This window comes from Conger conger, chromosome 2, assembly GCF_963514075.1.
Source record: "Conger conger chromosome 2, fConCon1.1, whole genome shotgun sequence".
Classification (NCBI taxonomy): domain Eukaryota; kingdom Metazoa; phylum Chordata; class Actinopteri; order Anguilliformes; family Congridae; genus Conger; species Conger conger.
Genome location: NC_083761.1, coordinates 67,504,571 through 67,526,063, shown reverse-complemented (window position 1 = coordinate 67,526,063; position 21,493 = coordinate 67,504,571). Strand labels below are relative to the sequence as shown.

Here is a 21,493-nt window from a genome sequence, read left to right as displayed (position 1 = left end):
CCATGGAAATTGAGGAAAGTCTAAGTGCAAGTGATTCATAACTCAGTGGTTTTACAGTCTTAGGAAATTAAAAAGGCTAAAATCACAAGCATTTTATAGTACTGAACACACAGAATCTCACTATTTTTGAGTGGCTTTACATAATGAATCTGAAGATATTTCAGTATGTATACATACCATGATTATGTTAGTACATTAATTACATTAATGGCATTTGGCAGATGCTCTTATCCAGAGCAACGTACAGCAAAATGTAAAGTGCATACCCATAACCAGGTTATGATTATGCTCATTGATATTTGGATGTTAACCTGAATATTCAAGTATTGACACAGTAATACATTAGTAATATCAGAACACCCTTTCAGAAAATGTACCTCCCACATCTACATTACAGATATGTTCTGTTCATTATAGAACTCATAATCTGGAACTTTTGGAGCAACCATAGGCATGCTATTCTCTTTCATTCATGAAAGGCTTTAATAAAAACATCCCATTGCCAATATCTTTTAAAAAACTGTTTTACAAAACATATTAGAGGCTGATGAGAATGACTGTTTACAAGGAAGCCAGTTTCCTTCCCAAACAATACAATTTTATAGTATTTATTTGGGATACTCTGAAGACCATGTATACAAGTATATTAGCTGCCAGTGCAAGATATTGCATAGTGTATCATTGCATCAAATAGGATGGAAATGGGATTTAACTGTGATTCAGGAACAGTAGGGTCAGATTTTTGCATTTGTTACAGGATAACACCATACCTCTCAGATCCCTATAATACAGATAGGAATAGGCAGAAAAAGGTTAGATCAGCATCCCAGAAACTATTTTATAGGAATATCATCTTTGAATAAAATTATGTCAATATTGCCAACATCTGATGTGCACCAAACGTTTCCCAGGTACAGATTCAAACATGGGGAATCCAAATACAATTTTTTAAATCCATTCTGGGACCACCCAATCCCAACTGCAGGGCCACCTCCACAACTGCTATGTTCTATGATCCAGAGGTTTTAGGAAGCTGCATTTTAGAGGATAGCTTCCTCAATCTTTCTAATAAATTCACAGAATATACAGTGCATCCGGAAAGTATTCACAGCGCTTCACTTTTCCCACATTCTGTTATGTTACAGCCTTATTCCAAAATGGAATAAATTCATTTTTTGTCTCAAAATTCTACACACAACACCCCATAATGACAACATTAAAAATAAAAAACTAAGAAATCACATGTAAATAAGTATTCACAGCCTTTGCCATGAAGCTCAAAATTGAGCTCAGGTGCATCCTGTTTCCACTGATCAACCTTGAGATGTTTCTACAGCTTAATTGGAGTCCATCTGTGGTAAATTCAGTTGATTGGACATGATTTGGACAGGCACACACCTGTCAATATAAGGTCGAACAGTTCACAGTGCATGTCGGAGCACAAACCAAGAATGAGTGTCAAATGAATTGTCTGTAGACCTCCGAGACAGGATTGTCTCAAGGCACAAATCTAGGAAAGGGTACAGAAAAATGTCTGCTGCTTTGAAGGTCCCAATGACCTCCATCATCCGTAAATGGAAGAAGTTCGGAACCACCAGGACTCTTCCTAGAGCTGGCCGCCCGTCTAAACTGAGCAATCGGGGGAGAAGGGCTTTAGTCAGGGAGGTGACTAAGAACCCGATGGTCACTCTGTCAGAGCTCCAGCGTTCCTCTGTGGAGAGAGGAGAACCTTCCATAAGGACAACCATCTCTGCAGCAATCCACCAATCAGGCCTGTATGGTAGAGTGGCCAGACGGAAGCCACTCCTTAGTAAAAGGCACATGGCAGCCCGCCTGGAGTTTGCCAAAAAGCACCTGAAGGAAACAAAATTCTCTGGTCTGATGAGACAAAGATTGAACTCTTTGGCGTGAATGCCAGGCATCATGTTTGGAGGAAACCAGGCACAGCTCCACACCTGGCCAATACCATCCCTACAGTGAAGTGCGGTGGTGGCAGCATCATGCTGCGGGGATGTTTTTCAGCCGCAGGGACTGGGAGACTAGCCAGGATTGAGGGAAAGATGAATGCAGCAATGTACAGAGACATCCTGGATGAAAACCTGCTCCAGAGCGCTCTTGACCTCAGACTGGGGCGACGGTTCATCTTTCAGCAGGACAACGACCCTAAGCACACAGCCAAGATATCAAAGGAGTGGCTTCAGGACAACTCTGTGAATGTCCTTGAGTGGCCCAGCCAGAGCCCAGACTTGAATCCGATTGAGCATCTCTGGAGAGATCTGAAAATGGCTGTGCACCGACGCTCCCCATCCAACCTGATGGAGCTTGAGAGGTGCTGCAAAGAGGAATGGGCGAAACTGCCCAAAGATAGGTGTGCCAAGCTTGTGGCATCATATTCAAAAAGACTTGAGGCTGTAATTGCTGCCAAAGGTGCATCAACAAAGTATTGAGCAAAGGCTGTGAATACTTATGTACATGTGATTTCTTAGTTTTTTATTTTTAATAAATTAGCAAAAATTTCTAAAAAACTTCTTTCATGTTGTCATTATGGGGTGTTGTGTGTAGAATTTTGAGGAAAAAATGAATTTATTCCATTTTGGAATAAGGCTGTAACATAACAAAATGTGGGAAAAGTGAAGTGTTGTGAATACTTTCCGGATGCACTGTATGGGGATGATTATTTTCCCCTGTCCCGAGTAATGAGTTTCATTCATTAAAGTATTTCATTTTATGTTAGTAGGATAATCTAGTAGGATAGTACCTCTTTCTGGCCACTAGACGCAGCTGGTTCTGCAAGCTGGCGAATAGTTTAAACAGTATTTTAAAGGTTGGTTTAAATTTATTTCTCAACCCTTAATTCAGTGATCAAAGCCAAAATATCTGCATTTTGAAAATTTCAAAATACAAGCCAATTGTGGAAAAAATCTAATCATATCTGCAAAAAAGACAGATAATACAAGGGCAAAATATATCACTAAAAGTGCTATATTGGGATTATTTCTCATGTCTCATTTTTTGATTCTCTGTCAAAGTCACTACATTTCTTCACATCCTGCTCTCTGAAATAAAATGAGAAGATGCTCCTTATATCCCACATGAGTAGCCTCTCACCCAGGTACAGAGCCACAGTAGACTACGCCATACATGGCCGTGACTGGGAATACAACCTGCACTACTTTGAGGAGCTGACTGATCTTTACAGGTCCTGATGGACTAATATTATGAATAAACTCAGGATCAGATGAGTGTACTTGGTTCTTGTTGCACTATTCTGATGTGATATATTAATTATCATTTTTGAAATGTATTATTATATTTTATTTGTCCCTTTGCTCTCTCTGTAAGCAATCATAAGAAATACACTGATGCGTGAAAGGATTGTGAATAGCACTTGTCCTAGGGTTTTAATCTGATTCAGAGGAGCATGCAGAAATAAACAGAATGGTGACCTCTAGAGACCTAAAAACTCAGTGGTCATGTTTTCTTGAATAATAGACATGTTTATGAACAGTAAATTTACTTCTGTTCTCTGCTGCCTCTCTTCTGCTTGTAAAAAACTTGTAAGTAATCAGCTCAACAGTGATTCAGGACTCTTAGTGGCTCAGGGATCCCCACCTCATTTGGAGAACAGGATTAATACTGCAATGCCATGAGTTCTCCAGGTCAGTAGGCTATATATTACTAGGGCATCCATAAAGTATAGAGACCTATCCATGCTTTCATCCTCTAGCAGTGGAAGCACTACAGCCTAAAAAAAGTTAATATCTCCTGTGGGTTGCACTGCAGGGCTGTCAAAATGATTCGATCTGTTTATGGTACTCATGATATTTATGGAAAAAGGCATTCCTTCATGCCAAAAAAAACTGGCACACTGTATAGGTACACTGCTGTCTCAGCCCTGGCCATGGACACTTCAGTCTCTGAGTCTGTCAGAAAGACATTACAGAGGTAAACTCAAAATTTACACTCAGTGATAGTCCAGGATGCATTCATAATTAATGTGATATACATTTCTACTGAGTTTGCTTGAGCATTCTTAGTGGTATACATTTAAATTGTAATCATTTAGCAGACACTTTTAATCCAACGTGACTTCCAAGTGCATAAATTCAAGTTAAAATCTTAACTTATTTTTTTAATTAAATGTTTTATAATATAGGGTGTGCGAGAGGGATATCGGGGAGGGAGGACTAAGATACAGTCTGAAAATGTATGTTTTCAATCTGCGTTGAAAATAGGGGAGGGATTCTGCTGTTCTGACTGCAGTTGGCAAGTCATCCCAACACTGAGGAACCAGAACAGAGAACAGGTGTGAACCTGCAGCTTGACCACCTGGTGCTTGTAATGAGGGGACCACAAGGTGACCAGAGCTGGCAGACCAGAGTAGTCTTGCTGGGGTGTAGGGAGCAATTCAAGTTTGGATGTATAGTGGGGCAGTCCCCTTAGCAGCCTGAAATGCCAGCACTAGCACCTTGAAGTGGATGCGTGTGGCAATAGGCAGCCAGTGGAGGGCAGAGAGTAGAGTGACATGCGCCGACCTGGGCTGACTGGTGGTCAGGATGTTATGAAAGAAGAACCTGCAGGTTCTGGCAGTGGAGGATATGTGTGGAGCAAGGGTGAGATGGTCATCAAGGGTCACCCCAAGATTCTTCTGGGAGAAGAGAGATGGAGGAAGAAAAAGGATGATAGGAGGGCATGGATTGAAACTATATCACTGGGGAGACTATTCCATTTTCTCGCCGCTGCCCACAGTTTGGTTCGGTCAGCTTGTAAAGCATCAGAAGGTCAAGAACTGGGGAGGGATGCCTGAGCTTGTTTCGTAGTGAGGGGACACAGAGAGTCAAAGGTTGTGGTAGCATCATCGGGAGACAGTCGAGAGGAACACTCCACAGATGGTAGGGAGGAGAGGATTACAGAGGAGAGGGTGGAGGCGTAGGTTGCGCCGACAGGTGACAGTGGATGGTGAGAGGGATGGATGAGAGTTAGAGGAGAGTGGAAGAGAATTGCTGTGGCCTGCAAGCCATTTGCAGACAATAGTATACCTCACAATAGCTTAGCTCACATGTTGCTCTGCAGTCCTAATAAACACCTGTCGCAGTTGCTCTAACACAGAAAAACCACACTACAGTGACTACTAAACTCAGTTAAAAACAGCACAAATATGCAAACCATAACTAATCCTGGGGAAAATGCTACAAACACACACTGGAGAATTATTGATGAATAATTTAACTTTTATCTCTTTGAAGCTCCCAGGGCCAGGTATGTGGTTAGACACATGCACGAGACTCCGAGAAAATAATTAATCCCAGATCAATTTACCCATCCTCCAGCATAACCTTAACCAATAGAATGTGAGCAATAAATAAACAGATTTCACATGCATATCAATAAATGTAAACATAGTGAGTACTTTATTAGGTATTTATTACACTTTTTTTTTTTGACTTATTAAGTCTTCTGCTGCTCTAGTCTATCCAGTTAGAGGCTTTACGTGTTGTGTGTTGTAACAAGCTGGTGTATAGGTCTACCTAATAAAGTGATCACTGAGTATTATTATTAATCTAACAGTAAAGGACAGGATTGAAAAAAAATGAAACATCTATTACTTGTTAACCAATATTCTTACTAGAGATGGGCAATGCCTTCATGTAGTTTGCATTTATGAAATGGTTATTGTATTATGAACATGGCTATCCAAGAACCCAAGTAAGCATGCAGCTGGAAATAAATCTGTCTTCTGATATACTTTATACATTTCTCTTAATGGAGTTACTATTACTGATAATACACTGAATGTATATATATTTTTTTTATTCAAGATTTTCATTTCTCAACAGTCAATACCATTCTTAAGAATATTTGTGAGTATTCCTTAATCATCCAAATAAAGGTAATGACCCATGGGCAGACACTATGGTTTGGGAGCCGACTGGTTCTCCAGCAGTAACAGTCTCACCCCAGATGTCTGTGAGATGTTACCTTGTATTTTCCACCCTACATTTTATGTAAGTAGAAATGCTTTGGCAACACAAGATCAAAGCCGTGATAAAGTATACATGCCTTTGAGTGATTCAGAGAGAGGTTGAGGACAGTCCACAGGTTACTCTATCTATCTATCATCCTGACAGTTCTAATAAGGTAGGGAGAGGCAGACTCCCCAGAAAGGCCAGATTCAAAACTTCTGAAACTTCAGAAACTTCTGACCAGGAGAGCTGGCAGGTACCCAGCTTGTGTGATCGAAGCTATGCCTGAGCACTTTCTCATCCAAACGTAAGATCAGTGGATTACTTGAACCCATTCCTGAAACTAGGCAGCTGAGTATTGTATACTAATTTTGTTGATTAATTGGACAACTTTATACAGAAAAGCAAAAAAAGAAACAAAAACAAAAGAGTTCCAAAGAGTTCAATTAATATTTAATTAAAGAGACTGGACAGAATATGATTTAAAACAGGACAGAATTTGTGCTTGAGTGAAATATTTCAGAACGACAAATACTATGACAGTCTGCTGTGAAGTTACGTAAAGGCTGCTCCATCTGTCTGACTGTGATCTAGTGAGGACACGGAAGAACAGCAGGGTATGAGAGCTAGGATAGGAAATGAGGATGATTTAATCTACTCATTCCCTGTTTTTCTGTCAGCACATAAGCCAGAGCCACACACCAAGCCTCAAGCTGACTGGAATGGGGAAGAAGAGCATGATGAACGATCAGCTCTTCCTCTGGCTGTAAGCACGTGGATTCCCTGCACAGTGACACATGCATTGCTGCCTGTCCCTGCCTAAACTCTAATTATGCTGGGCAGGAACTCCATCGGTTTGGAGGAGAGGTTGAAGCCTGTCACTGATTTTACTGCTCTGGGTCTTTTTTCATCCTCTTGCTGAAGCCATGGGTAATTAACTTACGTAATGCTTTTTGTTTTGTCTACGTGTTTCTGTGCATTAGTGTATGGGCACAGCAAGGGGTGGTTTATTTCCTACTTCAACCAGCCACTTCCTTAATAGGTCTTTAACCCAACATCTGTGACTGGTGATTCAGAGGAGATAAGAGTGCAGCGTGCAGCACTGCCATTCCGCAGGAAAAGCGTCTAGCCCTGTCAGCCTCACAGTAAGCAACTCACAAAGACCCTCTCTCCTACCCTCACTATTTTTGCTCCTCTGTGCAATTTGTATGTTTTTACTGTTGCTTCACGCTTTTCCCTTTTGTGAATTCTGCCTCAGGAGCTTAGAAACATACATTTCTAACTTCATACCATATTATAAAAAATACAAAAATGTATCTGAAATGGCACGGCTTAGAATTTGAAATGATTTTTCCAATATGGAAATATACAGCATTGTATATCCATGACACAAAAGTACATTTTATCCTTATCTTTCTATCTCATAAGAAATAGAAAAAGAAAGAACTGGAAATTGGAAATGAGAAAAAAACATGAGCAAGACTGGGAACACGCTGTTATGGCTGTCTCCTATTATATATTTTCATGGCTCTATAATAATAAAATACTGTTGTCTGCTTTGTTATGTATCTCTTCAACACAGGGAAATAGCCTTCCATCTAACAACAAATAGTTTTTGTCCAAAAGGAAAAGAAGGCTAAAGCATTGTGCTTTACGGACATTCTGCTCAGTTTGAACAAAAGCAAACAGCCCTGAAGCGGTCTGGTTCAGTGTTAATCAATCTGTCTGCAGCCATCCCAGACATCTGGTCCGACAGAACATTTAGCAATACTTTTTATTTTCTGAAGAAGATAAACAATGTCTGTTGAAATGCTTTGGGCGTTTTGTTATATTATGCATGGACAGCGGAATTTGGAGGCCAGGACAACACCTTGAACAATGTGGCGGGGCGCATTATCCTGCTGAAAGAGGCCACCAACATCGGGGAATACCGTGAATGGGAGTACCTGGTCCTCAATGATGTTTAAGTAGGTGGGACGTGTGAGGGGATTCTGCTACTTACTTGTCTTCCCACAATGCATCCTGGTGCCACCTCTTCCCCAGGTAAAAGGCAAAACACGTATCCATCCGTCCATAAAACGGAAAACGCGACTCATTTGACCAAGCAACCTTCTTCTATTGTTCCAGTTAAGGTCCAGTTGTAAGTACTTTTGACAGTGGACAGGGGTTAGCACGGGCACTCTGACTGCCCTGCGGCTACGCAGCACCATACGCAGCAGGGTGTGATACACTGTGTGTTGTGACACATTCCTCCCATCACCATCATTCAAATTTTCTGTGACTTGTGCCACAGTAACCCTTCCGTCGGTTCGGACCAGATGTGATAGCCTTTCTTGCCCTCGCGCATCGATGAACCTTGGCCGCCCCACACCGTGCCACCGGTTTTTGGTTTGTCCCTCTTCGGACCACTGTCAGTTGGTACTCACAACTGCTGACCCGTAGAACCCCACAAACATTGCCGTTTGGTGATGCTCTGACTCAGTCGTCTGGCCGTAATGATTCGGTCGCTCAGGTCTTTATGCCTGCCCATTTCTCCAGCATCCAACACATTGATTAAGAGATTGCTTACTTTTGCTTACTAATATATCCTCCTCCCTCTCGTGTCAAAGCAGGTGTCAACTTCAATGGGAGGATGAAGCAGAACTATCCTTCTGGTCACGAAAATAGGAAAAAAAAACACAAGAGTGAATTGCGGGAACAGCAAACAGCAAGTTTGATATCAGTAACATTAAGTTGATGTACTAGCTTGCAGTGCATCTTTCTCTAGTCTGTCTGTCTTGCTAACCTTGGTGGGCAGTGCATCTCTTGGTCTGTCTAGGTTAATTGCAGTGTGCTTAGGTGGTGTTTAAACCACAGGTTTAAACCTCTAGAACACAGATCTGCATTTCAACTGGAGCAGGTTTAACTCTTCCAACTGAAATGCAGATCTGTGGTCTAGAGGTTTAAGCACACTGCAATCGACCCTCTGTGTCTTGCTTGCTTCCAGCCACTTCCAGGGCTGTGTTCTGTGACTTTGTGCCTGACAAACATGAGTGCAAAATAAATGGGCAACAGTGTTCATAAACTGCAGCTCGGAAAAGATAACCATCACACGTGAACATGTGTTCATATGCGCGTTATGTTTACATTGTGTAGCCAAAGCTAATCACACAGCTGTATAGGATTTATTTTACTATTTAAAGACATAGCTGGAGCCATAGCCTGTAGGCTTATGTTTACATTATGTAGCCAAATCTAATCACACAGCTATATAGGTTTTATTTGACTATTTCAAGACATACAGTAGCTGCAGCTATAGCCTGTAGTCTTATGTTTACATTGTGTAGCCAAAGCAAATCACACAGCTGTATAGATTTTATTTTACTGTTTCAAGACGTAGCTGCAGCCATAGCCTGTAGGCTTATCTTTACATTGTGTAGCCAAAGCTTATCACACGGCTATATAGGTTTTATTTTACCATTTTAAGACGTAAAGTGGTGAAGAGTGCTTCATCAAGATTTGCCGCTTGACAGTGTGTCTGTAACAAATGAATCTAGAACAACAAACAAAAACATGTTTCCTTATCCTAATTGCAATTTGTTTTCATTGTCCTGAATTTGAAAGCAGCCATTAATAAAGATGTGGATTTCTATTGAAATGGCATTGTTTCAACTTCAAACTCAGTTTAAGGTTCATGTATTAAGCAGTGTGTGGTGATGCACTGTCTCAATGCTTTTCATTTCATTTTGTAATTTTATGGTTTCAAAAAACACAATAGCCTAATGACTTAACTCATTACTTATTAATGACCACAGGCATACACACACAATTATGCAATCAAAATATCTTCTTTAGTATATTTGAAACCCCTGGTGCATATCCTTTTTGGGGAGGTGCAGGAGCACATTCATATATCGTTTTCAAAAGATTTACATGGTGGCTTGTCCTATTATTTACACTCTGGCATTTTTGCAGTTGCTAAATCACTTTCCTTTGATTTCCTACCTTAAATTCTCCATTTACCTTCTGGAAAATTCAATGGAAAAAGTTGTATCATCAAGGAAGTATGATTTAGCCTTCAATTAGGCATTTGCTGTAGAGTTTTATTGAACACTTTGCAGTCTGTGGTAAGGGCTTACAGCCTGTTAAGCACTGGGACAATGCCCACACATTTTTATTTGACCAGATATTTTATGTTTTGAAATGAAGGAAATAAAGGCCTGTGTGGTTTGACGTAACATTCTGTTTCATTTAAGGATAAGCTCGAAGGGCCCTGCACTGAGTGTGTGCCATGCAGGAAAAACAAACAAACCAACAAAAAAAAACAGGCCCTTGTGCACAACAACGGGGGTGACATGGCTCAGGCAGTAAGGGCAGTCGTCTGGCAGTCGGAGGGATGCCGGTTCGATCCCTCGCCCGGGCTGTGTCGAAGTGTCCCTGAGCAAGACACCTAACCGCCAAATGCTCCTGACGAGCTGGTTGGCACCTTGCATGGCAGCCAATCGCCGTTGGTGTGTGAATGGGTGAATGACAAGCATCAATGGTACAGCGCTTTGGATAAAGGCGCTATATAAATTCCAACCATTTACCATTTACCATTTACCATTTACAATACAACACGGAAGATGAACAGGAAAGATGCCAGATATCGCGCTGACTTCTGCCATGGTGGAACTCCCAAGACGGCCCTGTCTCATGAACTCGAGAGCATGGGGGTGCGAGACTGGCCACAAACAGACCTCACAAATCACACCTTGCAGATAAGGAAGCAGCAGTGAGCTCCCAAAGTCAGGGGCCAAAGCCTCGGAGCATGAGTAGCAGATGGATCCTGTTAGAATCTGCATTCAATTTAATACTTTGCATTTCATAGCGGTTCAAATCCTTGGCAGAGCATAGTAAACATTTTAACTTCAACTTAATTTAGCAATTACCTGGTGAAAGCTTTTTGATCTTTGGGTAATGGATTGTGGTCTCTTTATGAACATGGAATAGTAAATTGAACAATGAATTAAATGGATAAATAAAGGGTTAATTAAATGCTAATTACCTTCATTCTACAAACTAATTTATGTGATTATAATTTAATGTTTGCTTGAGCTGTTAAATTAATATTGCACACATTCCACATCGCTCAGGGCATTCACAAGTCAACATTTTTAAATTTTAATAAACTATTCACTAGCTGCACTTCAAAGGGGGGGGAAATGCATCCTCTCATCCTCCAGGCAGGAGACTACACATACACGCCTGCGACCTTGGTCAGACACAAGGCTGAAAATCAAGTCCATTTATGTTTTTAATCTGAATGATGGGGTGATGGGATCACGCTCGCCTCTCTCAACACCGGCAGGCTGAAGATCCACCAGCTTTCAATGGGATGTGAAAACAAAGGGTTTTTTGGTCTTGTATGGCTCTTTTATGTTTGTTATATCCTGACAGTCAGAGAGGAGGGACGTGGTTGTCAGTGTTAGTATTGGACTGTTAAGCTCAGAGGTGTAGTTACTGCTGAGTACGAGCGATGTTACACAGGGCTCTACGTGAGGGTTCTTCCAGGTTCAGGATGTAGAAACCCAGTACACTCGGGCACCTGGTCTTACATAGAGAACAGCTATCAGTCTCTGTGGCACCAATCAGTCCCTAACTATATCTGGACAAAATGTTTCTGAGTCTTCATTTATATTAGATACATTATATAAAACAAATAACACATTAAGGAGCAAGCACAGACACACAGACACACACGCACACACACAAGCTTGGATTCAATCAATATGTTTACATAACTCTGACGCACAGTCAGTTGCAGTTAGTCTTCATTTTTTTCACCACTGTTTGGTGTGTTCGCAAGTCCAGCAATCATCAAAACCAAACTGCTGCACTGCTTTTAATCTTTAATCTTGACTGAATCTCCCAGCCACAGTCTTGAGCAGATGTGAAAAGATGAACGGAAGAATACTTCTGCTTCTCCCTCCCGTGCAGTTTGTTTTTTTGCTTCTAAAGTTCTATACCTAAAAGTAGAGGTCAGCAGGACCACTTTTATATCGATTATCTATATCCCCCCTCTATCCCCCACACTGGTGGGCTGGGTATAAAATGGATTTTGGCTAACTCTGCAGCACCACATCAATGGCTTGGCTCAGCAGAAAGCAATGCACGTAATGAAGCACACAACTGCCCAGCCAATGAAAAGTGACTTCCCAATGAGCTCCGCAGAGGCAGAAGCCAGTAAACAAATCTTCACTGCTGGCCTCTGTCCAGTTGTTTTTGAATCTCCTAAATGTTCAATGAAAGCACCTTCAGTTTTCAGAAGCCAGAAGAAGCCGATTATTGACCTCGCAGGGGGATAAATATTGAGCTCCGTTCGGACTGGACACTTTCCTCCCGGCCTGTGGCACGTAGCTGTCTCATGCCAGTTGTTTTTCTGGCATGTTCTCTCAGCTGCTGTGGTTTAGCACAATTAAATACTGATTAAGAGAATGCAATTGTAAACAGATTAACCAAGTGTTCTTATGGAGTCTCCCATCTAAGCAAAGACCTAGAATGTCTGTTTGATCCACAGCAACACTTGTGATGAGAAATGATGTGATGTGAATCTACATACTAAAAGACGTAATATCAGGTGGTGTGCACAGGTGAAGCTGTTCACAGGATCACGGGTGAATATATCAATCTGAAAAGACAAACAAGGGCACATCGACAGGAAACAATCACATCCCATAATATGATCCCCCTGTAAACCAAGTTGACATCCCACTGATAATAGCAGATCACAAGAAAACTGGTTGAAACCATGGTAACGTTTCATCAAGAACCCCTTTACTGTAATGGGATTGAAGGGAAAGACACTGGGAGCCATTGCTGGACGGTATTTGCACAAGTGTGTTTAATAATGTAAAATCCAATCTGAAATCAGCAGTCACAATACCAGCTGTTCAGCGTGTGGTGTAGGTACTCTTGCTGGCAAAATCAAAATTAAGCCCGGTGTTTTCCGGAAACTTTTTCCCTCCACCGCCACAGTCTCTCCGCTGACAAGAGCTGTGCTTAACAAGCTCTCCTTTGTTTTCACAGCCTGGGGACCTGCCACTTGTTCCTCAGCTTTGATTTGTATAATTTAATGTACGCTTAATTCACCTGGGGAGGCAGGAGCCTGCTTGCTATGATGTAATATAAACTTTGCCTTTCTTACTTTGAGTGATGATTAGATTTCTTGGGGTTTCTTCATTTTAATGACCTTGTGCTGCATTGTTATTTTTGCTCTTTAGAGTTTGGAATCCATTGTGGAATCCATCCATCTTCTGACTCACTTCTCTCTCGGGCCACTGTCTGTGAAGAGGGTGGTAAATAGTATGCTGGAGACTATACCTTGAAGGCTTTTGAGAAATTAGCACGCTAGCTCGTTTTAAATATTCTGGATTTTCCATCATCTTCTGATAATTTTGGTTCCATCTGTCAGATCGAGTTATAACAACTTCATAGATAAAGAAAATACAGTATATACATTCAATAATGCATTAATAACTTTGTAAAAACTCTAGCTCTAATTTATAGCTAGTTTTAATACACAGTAACTCATCAAAGTGAGTTGTTATACCAATAAACTAGCAATAACAAAGTGCTACTGTTCTGATCCTAAAGAGGAATCCACCTGATTTAACTAGGGTGGTTACACACAATGTATAAATCTGATGTGAGTCCTGATTGTGGGTGAGGAGAAAACCAGAATCCAGTTTGTGACTGTAATAAATAATAAATAAATAAACAAAAATAATCAACAGAAAAAACGGTACAGCTCTTTTACTGGTGGAATTGATATCACATTGAGGATTTTCCATTTCTACCTAAATGGCATAACTGATATCCATTCAAGAGCAACCTGTAATACAAGTGACTGCTAGCTTTTTACCTTCATGTCATGTTGACAAGAGTACAAAAAACACTGTTAATGGGTTGAAACTACATGTCATGGCCTGTGATGTGGACAGCCAACTCTAAATGGCCAAAGTTAAGATAGAAAACACCTTTTCCATTAAATTACATGTAAATTTGCTAGATAACTGACACATGAAAAATATATATTTTTTCCAGCAGTCAAACATTATGTTTTGAAACTCACATGTAAAACCTTTCAAGAAAAATCCCTAAAATTTAATTACATTTAGGCTGGGTACAATATGCTGATCTGCTGTTGAGACATTCCCAGATCCAGGACATGAGACAGAGAGACGGCTGTGGCTCTATGATGCTATATCAGGAGATAGGGATAGCACCTGTATCTCTCTAGTTTGCATTTCCCCGGCCATTCAAGAGACCAAACAGTCCATTACTAAAGACTACGTGTGACTTCTCTGTTCTGGTGCATACATCTTTAAAAGCATGTTTTTGGTAAACCTGGCTGTGTACTGACAAATGTACCTAAATGTCTTATTTTTTCAATGTAAAATTACACAATCTGTTTTCTGTGTATATTCAATGCACTGCGGTCTATTGCTTGTGCTTAGAAATCAAAAAAGCAGTTTAATGAGTTGGTTTTTTATATTATTCCTACAAATACATGGATCTCAGCACTTTGAAAAATGTTTTTTCTTTCTTTTTTTGTCAAAACCATAAAGCTAAAAATATCCTATGGTGAAAAAATAAAACAAAACAACAAACAATTTAACATTGGAAAACAAATCACAAAAATAACAAATAAAAATAGAATGAAATAAAAAATTCTACATCCTGTACAAACACTATGGCCGAATAATTTAAGAAAATAGGGTCTCTAAAACGTTCATATTGCTTTGTACCTCCAAGACTGCCCTTTCCTGGGCACAGTTCCGTAACAGCAGCACTGAGCAGTCCCCACAGCGGCCAACAGAGGGCGCCCTGTCCGGCCCAGTGCTGACTTCTCAGAGGAGAACACGGGCTTCATCTGCAAAGGACTGCAAGTGTTTGGAGGTGGAACAGTCATAGTTATTATCTCTGGTTTCTGCTTCTGATATCTGGCTTATACTGTGTATAGCTTTGTTGCTTTGTTGATTGTTTGTTTGTTTTGGCAGTACAGAAAAAAATGATGATGGTCACTATTCTTCATGATCGTTGACTGTTTACCATAGTTGTAATGATCATTATTATAATTATTACTCTACAGCATTATTACTATGACTAGCACTTTCAGTGTGTGTGGGTGTGCGCCGGGGCGGTCGGTGCTTAGCGCTCGCCGCTCGTCTGCTCGAAGCAGAAGCTGGGCAGAGTCAACAGCTTCGGGTCCGGGGGCGGGCCGTCCCCTCCGCTCAGGTCGAAGGAGTCCTTGGAGTCGCTGGAGGGGGCGCGGCGCCGCAGGCAGCTGTCCGCCGGCTGCTCCCGGCCCTCGGGCGGGTCCACGGAGATGCAGGGCGGGCTCATCTTCTTCTTGCGGCGCGGGGAGGGCTGCATGTGGGCCTGCTGCAGGCTGTCGGCGCGCGACACGAACCCCGAGGACACGGAGCTGCGCTGGGGGCTGCTCTCCGCCGACGAGCACACCTCCACCGAGTGCCGGCGCGGGTCGTCCAGCCAGGAGGCCGGCCGCGGGAGCAGCGCGCGCCGCCCCTGAGTGTCCGCGCTGTGGAACTTCTTCAGCCCCCGCAGGCAGGGGCCCCGGCCCTCGCCCCGGCCCCCGCCCCCGCCCTCGCCCGCGCTGCCCCCCAGCCCCGCCCGGATGATGCGCGACACCTCCTGGTCCACGGCGTCCTCGTCCTGCCGGCCGGGCGGGGGCGAGGGGGGCGGGGGCGCCGCGGGGGGGGACTTGGAGACGTTGTACTGGTCGTGGGGGTTGTGCTGAGTGTGCACGCTGGAGCGCGCTGATTTGGGAGAGGCCCCGGGCGTGGCTGGAACCAGGAGCACGGCGGGCTGCTGTGGCGAGGTGAGGCCAGCAGGGGGCGCTGGCAGTCCCCTGAGCTCCGGGGCCGCGTCGCTCTCCTCTGCGTACAGAGCCTCCTGCGAGTCAGTGGCCACCGCGACCTGGAGTGGAGTTTGGGGGAGGTGTGGGGCGGGGGTGGGGGGGTGGAAGTCACAGTTTAGGGTGTGGGAGGGTGAGAGGGACACTGGTTAGTATGGAGTGACCGGGCGGGAGGGTCATGAAGGGAGAGGACGTCCTGGAGGTCAGTGTTCCCCATTGGACCGGAACGTTCCCTAAATCTAGAGTGTCTAACTGTCTGACGCGTAGGAGGGGGCTTCAAGTTGTGATTGGCAATTTGTTTCAAATGCTAAGCAGCTTATGAAATGTGAGATCAATCTCTTTTCCTGCGGAAAATATGGAGACTGAAGATTAGACCTGCCAGCTCGTGTTAATTAATGTGCTAATGATTCATACTGCATTTAAAATGCTTCAGACTGAAATCACAGAGTAATGTTTAGCATGGACAAAGCACACAAAGCAGAAGTTAATTAATGCATTAACTCAATTTGCCTAATTAGCAAGTGATGGCCACATAAACCGAAATGCTGAATTAAATAGATGAGTGGGGAAGTGTTATTGAAGCTTCGGGTTATTATCCATAAAAATCGTATTTTGTAACATGTGTAACTACAGATACAAAGGTGGAATACAAGTTTGAAATTCATGTGAAACATCTCTTCTGACCGTCATCCCATCAAATGTAATGCTGAGGCCTCCTCGAAACCCTTCTGAATGTTACACACGTGCTGTCCATAAAGCAGTCATACCTGTCACCTTTACATGGCAGTTCTGTTATTGCTGCCGCTCGACTACATTAAAGTATCACAGCTCAATCGCTCGGCCCCAGACCACCCAAGCACAGCTATCCATCCTCAAAAGCCTACAATTTCATTTGCCGTGCTGCAAGCGACACATACACGTTATGCTGCTGTGGGCGCAGTATCGGTGTAAAAGAGCATTTCAGTCACGGGACTTAGAAGGTTGCGCAAAATGCCTCCCAGGAAGTGGGGCAGGGGAACATTCACTGTATTGACATTCAGAGCACCCCCGGACAGACTGGGACTCACACCCTGCCCAGTGTTCTGCTCCTGACCTCCCTCTGGGGTGCAGGGGAGAGGGCCCAGTCAACTTTACCTCGAATATTGCGGGGGCAAGAGGCATTAAGAGCCTGAGGTGGGAAAGCTGGCCGAAATGTTAAAGAGCTGAGAGCATAGAAACCTCCAAGCGTGGAGGGCTAGTGGTGAGAGATTGTAGATATTCATACTCTGACACCATCTGGGTCCTGAACATGAATAAGGTTGACTACAGCGACATCTAGGGGACAGTATACTGCACTACTACCCTTAAAACCTTACCGATTGCTAAAGTAATTCTCATGAAATCATTAAATACTTGTAAAACTCGCTGAACTACCTGGTCAAATGTATGAAATCACATTTTAACTGTTTAAATGATGTATACGTTTCCATAACGGATTCATACACGGTGGTCATCAGTGACACATTCTGGTACAAAAAATACCCTGTTTCAGTGTATAAACTGTAAGGCTTCATAATTATGAGTTTTATTTCAGTAGTACTGCATTGCCTTGTGAAGACTTAATAGCACAAAAGTGAAATATCTGCAAATAAATTGTTAGGAAATTGTAACTTCACAATTGTAGTTTTAATGCCAACACAAGTCATTTGCATCAAGTTGCACTGTTAAGTGTAGTGTTGACATCTTCCCCTGAGTTTCGGATCTGGTTGAAGAAAAGGCCATTTTGTAACGTCATTACTCATTTCCATGCGCAGTCTGCTCATATTATTTCACTTCTATGGTACAATGATGCAGAGGCAAGCGGACAGACTCTACACTGAGTTAAATGTGCTGTGGTGCTTATCAGCTGCTTCCATTGGTTCAGGAAGTGGAAAAATAAGGATTTATATTTATGCCCCAATCGTACACTGGCTGCTCCAGAAATATCTCAACACTACAGGATGGTATCAATACAAATAGGGTTGCCTGACGTTGTCCTTGTACAATTAACAAATGCAGTTGTGAATGCCCACACTGCCATCTCCCTGCTGTCCAGAGCAGCGATCTCACCTAACTGCTGACGGTCCTGCTCACTGGTGCCCTCTACAGGGCACTCTGAAATGCAGTCAGGGTGGGATATGGGGGTGAAATGGAGGAGGGGGGCTGGGGAGCAGGGTAGGGGGAGCTGGGTCGGGGTTGGGTTACAGGGTTTAGGGAGGGGAGGGGCCAGTGTTTCAGAAGCAGGAGTATCTGTGCCTGCGGAGATGCTCAGGATCTGGCCTGCGATGAACCGCACTGAACTGAACAGTGTTAGTAGTAAAGCGAACACAAAGACAGAAAGAGGAGGAGGAGTTTGAAGAGAGAGAGGCGGAATTAGAAGTAGAATGGGCCCTCACAGGCGCTGTTGCTCAGAAACGGAGAGGCGCGGACGTGGGGGACTCACCTGTCGGCGCAGGGTGCGGGTGAAGGAGTGTGTGCGCTGGGGGGGCGGGATGCGGGGGATGTTCTCAGAGTCAGAGAGACTGTGGGGGCTGATTGGCTGGAGCAGCTCGTTGGGCGGGGGCAGGGGTAGCGGCGGGTCCTTGGGCTGGGAGTACAGGGAGCCGCTGGAGCCTGAGGTACACACAGACGCTGTGTTACAGCTCCCCCATATGGCCTGTTCCCCCCTGGTTGCTGCCCACACTTCAACACATCCTGGAGCCACAGATTCATCCCCCAACCTTCTGCACTGCATACTTTACACCCCTCCATGTGGACTTTCTAACTCCACCTATTGTCCAGTGGAAGATGGGCATCTATGGTTCCTGCCGAGATTTCTTCCCATCAGTGAGTTTCTTATCACCAATATTTGAGGGTTTTTTTCCCCATTAGATTATTTTAACTCATGAGCTATCTAGGGGCTCAGGGCTGGTATTCCCCCTTTCTACTTCTGTTACTCTGTAAGGTGTCTTAGTGACAGTCATCTGTGAAAAACGCTATGCAAATTGTTAGGACCCAGCTTCTGGAAAGTCAGGACAATGCAGGAACTCACCCAGTTCAACAAACACTTACTAGAGAAAAGTAAAAGTTTATTGAATGTCACTTGTAAAAAAGAGAAACAAAACAAGCCTGCAGTAGAGGAACCTTCAACACACTGGGCGTGTGGCCTGGCTTAAATACCCATGGCCTTGACGCAGGTTGAATTGAATGGAGGTGAATTAAGAAGTGTCTGTGCTACCTGACTGGGCCCTGTGAGAGGAGAGCTTGTGTGGCCCCTCTGGGGCCCCGGGGATCTGCACAGGCAGGAACATGTAGCTGTCGTTGGGCAGGGAGTGCGTGCGGCCCACCAACGTCTTCCTCACGCCCAGGAGGTTCTCTTCCAGCTGCTCGCTGTCGTCTGGGACCTCCATCTGTGGGGGGGGGGGGGGGGGGGCAGAGAGGTGTGAGCCACGGGGGGGCTGCGGGCAGGAGCAGGGCCACTCTGAGAGCCTCTCACACACACACACACACGCACACACACACACACACACAGAAACACACAGAGGCTGGACGTGTTGGCACACAATGAGAGGCAGGCAACACCATCGCACACTGGCCATACTGAGGAGACTGACCCAACACTGGAGCTAACCTATGGCTTTGTCAACAGGCTACATACTGATCAACACCATATCTCTTTCTCTTTGCTAGATTTTTTCTTTTTTAGCAACAGTGCAAATTCCAAATGGCAGTGATATTGTGGTCATATTGCAGACCACGCATCGTGTTGTGACATCTGTAGTGTCCCAGTGACGGCTGTGTCAGTTTCCTCTCCCCGTAAGCCCCGCCCACAGCCTCTGCTTAAAGACAGGAGCTCCGCCTCCGTCCCCAATGAACAAAGGAGGAGGCGTGGCCCTCAGGTGGACACAGAACACAGTGAAGACTGAACTCTACATTGAACTACACAGGAGAGTGAGAGACAGAGACAGCTAGACACAGAGAGAGAGAGAGAAAGACTGAGAGACAGTGAAAGAGTAAAAGAGAGAAAGAGAGTAAAAGGGAGATAGAGACAGAAGAGAGAGACAGAAAAATGTGACAGTGAGGTAGAGAGCAAGATAGAGAGACACCGAGAGAGACAGAGAGATAGAGATAGAGGGACAGAGAGAGAAGGAGTTGAGCAGAAGGACAGAGAGACCAGAACAGAGATGGGGTCCAGAGATGTCTGAGGAGACAGGCACACAGCTGCAGAGCCCAGGCAGGAGACGGGCGTACTACTCTACTGGACTGGACCGTACACACACCAGGCCGAAGAGTGGGATGTGTACAGATAGAGAGGAGCGGATGTTCAAGAGGCCCCGGGCTTCCAAACACACACACCTGTCGTGTTTTAGATCACATACAGTATACACCTTACACTCGTGATACAACATCAGTTTGATACAATTATATAATTTTAATTTGGTTTATCTTACCACATTGATTATAAAATTAGTGACTGATCTACACAAAATGACAGTGGTTGACAGTCAACGTAGTACAGTGGGCTATAGGACCCCTAAATGTGTACAACAGAAACGACAAGTGTGAAGTGTTTTGGTGTTTTGGCAGTTTTGGCAGCCATAAAAGGACGTATCAGAGGGCAGTAAATTAGCAATAAAGCCTCTCCAACTCTTAATGTTCTACAAAATGTCACCTTTGCAAAACTCCAAACTTAAGTATGTTTCTGCGTGTAAACGTAGAGCTAAAGGGGGCAGGTGGGTTTGGAAGGCCCGGAAGTGAGAGAGAGAGAGAGAGAGAGAGACTGCAGAAGAGGAAAGAGTTTGCTCTACTGTAAGTACATTGCTATCCAGACTGGTTAGTAAGAGGGGGTTAAAATCATCTGGGACGGAGTCGTCCGTCAGAGCTAAGGACCAGGATTTCTCCGACGCCAGAGACAGAGCCTCCATCTCCGCTAGAGGGATCTAAACAAGAAGAGACGAGCCAAAGGTGAGAAGGGCCATCGTTGCTCCTCCGACTGCACACTCACAGACACACAGACACACAGACAGAAGAAAGGGAAAGAACCTTCATACAGTATCCATTCACACTCAACAACATGAGTTTGTGCTGACAGAAACACTGGCCCCATAAATATACACTGAAATCTACACTCACACTAACGAGCAAAAACGCTACACGTAAATTGCACACTCAGGCATACGCACACTGGCTTAAGATGACAGAGACACACATCCTGATCTTGAAGGACCCCTGTGACAACTGACAAGGGGAAAAATGTCCCGTGATCCTTTTCTACCTCCCCTATTATTCATGACCTTGATACAGCAGAGCTTGAATAGCACACACCCAGCATGTGCCCAGCACATTCCACAGAACCTTCCAGAAGGCCAGCACAGCCTTGGCCTTGAAATACCGGCTGTTTTAGCCTCTTCGCCCACCTCTACTTCCTGAAAATCAATTGAGGAAATTCTTTCTGACAAGCCAGTGAGCAGCCCAGGCTGTCTAGTGCGGGTTGGGCCTGACTGGCAGTTTGTGGTGCTGAATTGATTTTTGTGAAGCTAACGGAAGCAAAAAACTAACAAAAAAAGCAGCAGCAATTGTTACAAAAACTCCAATTACTTTTAAGGGCTTTCAACAGCAATATTTTTGCAGCACC

The 21,493-nt window shown here is 43.9% G+C and overlaps 2 protein-coding genes across 2 annotated transcripts in view; both read right to left on the bottom strand.

The window, feature by feature from the left end:
* Positions 1-17,002, bottom strand: part of hexd (hexosaminidase d) — a 202,138-nt gene extending 185,136 nt beyond the window's left edge. The window contains exon 1 of the mRNA XM_061232633.1: positions 16,996-17,002. The gene's annotated coding sequence lies outside the window, so the exon portion shown is untranslated. The remainder of the gene's footprint in view (positions 1-16,995) is intronic.
* The window catches only part of cacna1g (calcium channel, voltage-dependent, T type, alpha 1G subunit), a 196,140-nt gene continuing 187,448 nt past the window's right edge, over positions 12,802-21,493 (bottom strand). Inside the window, exons 36-39 of the mRNA XM_061232631.1 lie at positions 20,676-20,798; positions 19,097-19,268; positions 18,323-18,492; positions 12,802-15,923 (exon numbers count right to left, since the gene is read on the bottom strand). Of these exons, the coding sequence (XP_061088615.1) occupies positions 15,135-15,923; positions 18,323-18,492; positions 19,097-19,268; positions 20,676-20,798 (1,254 nt within the window). The 3' untranslated portion in view covers positions 12,802-15,134. The remainder of the gene's footprint in view (positions 15,924-18,322; positions 18,493-19,096; positions 19,269-20,675; positions 20,799-21,493) is intronic.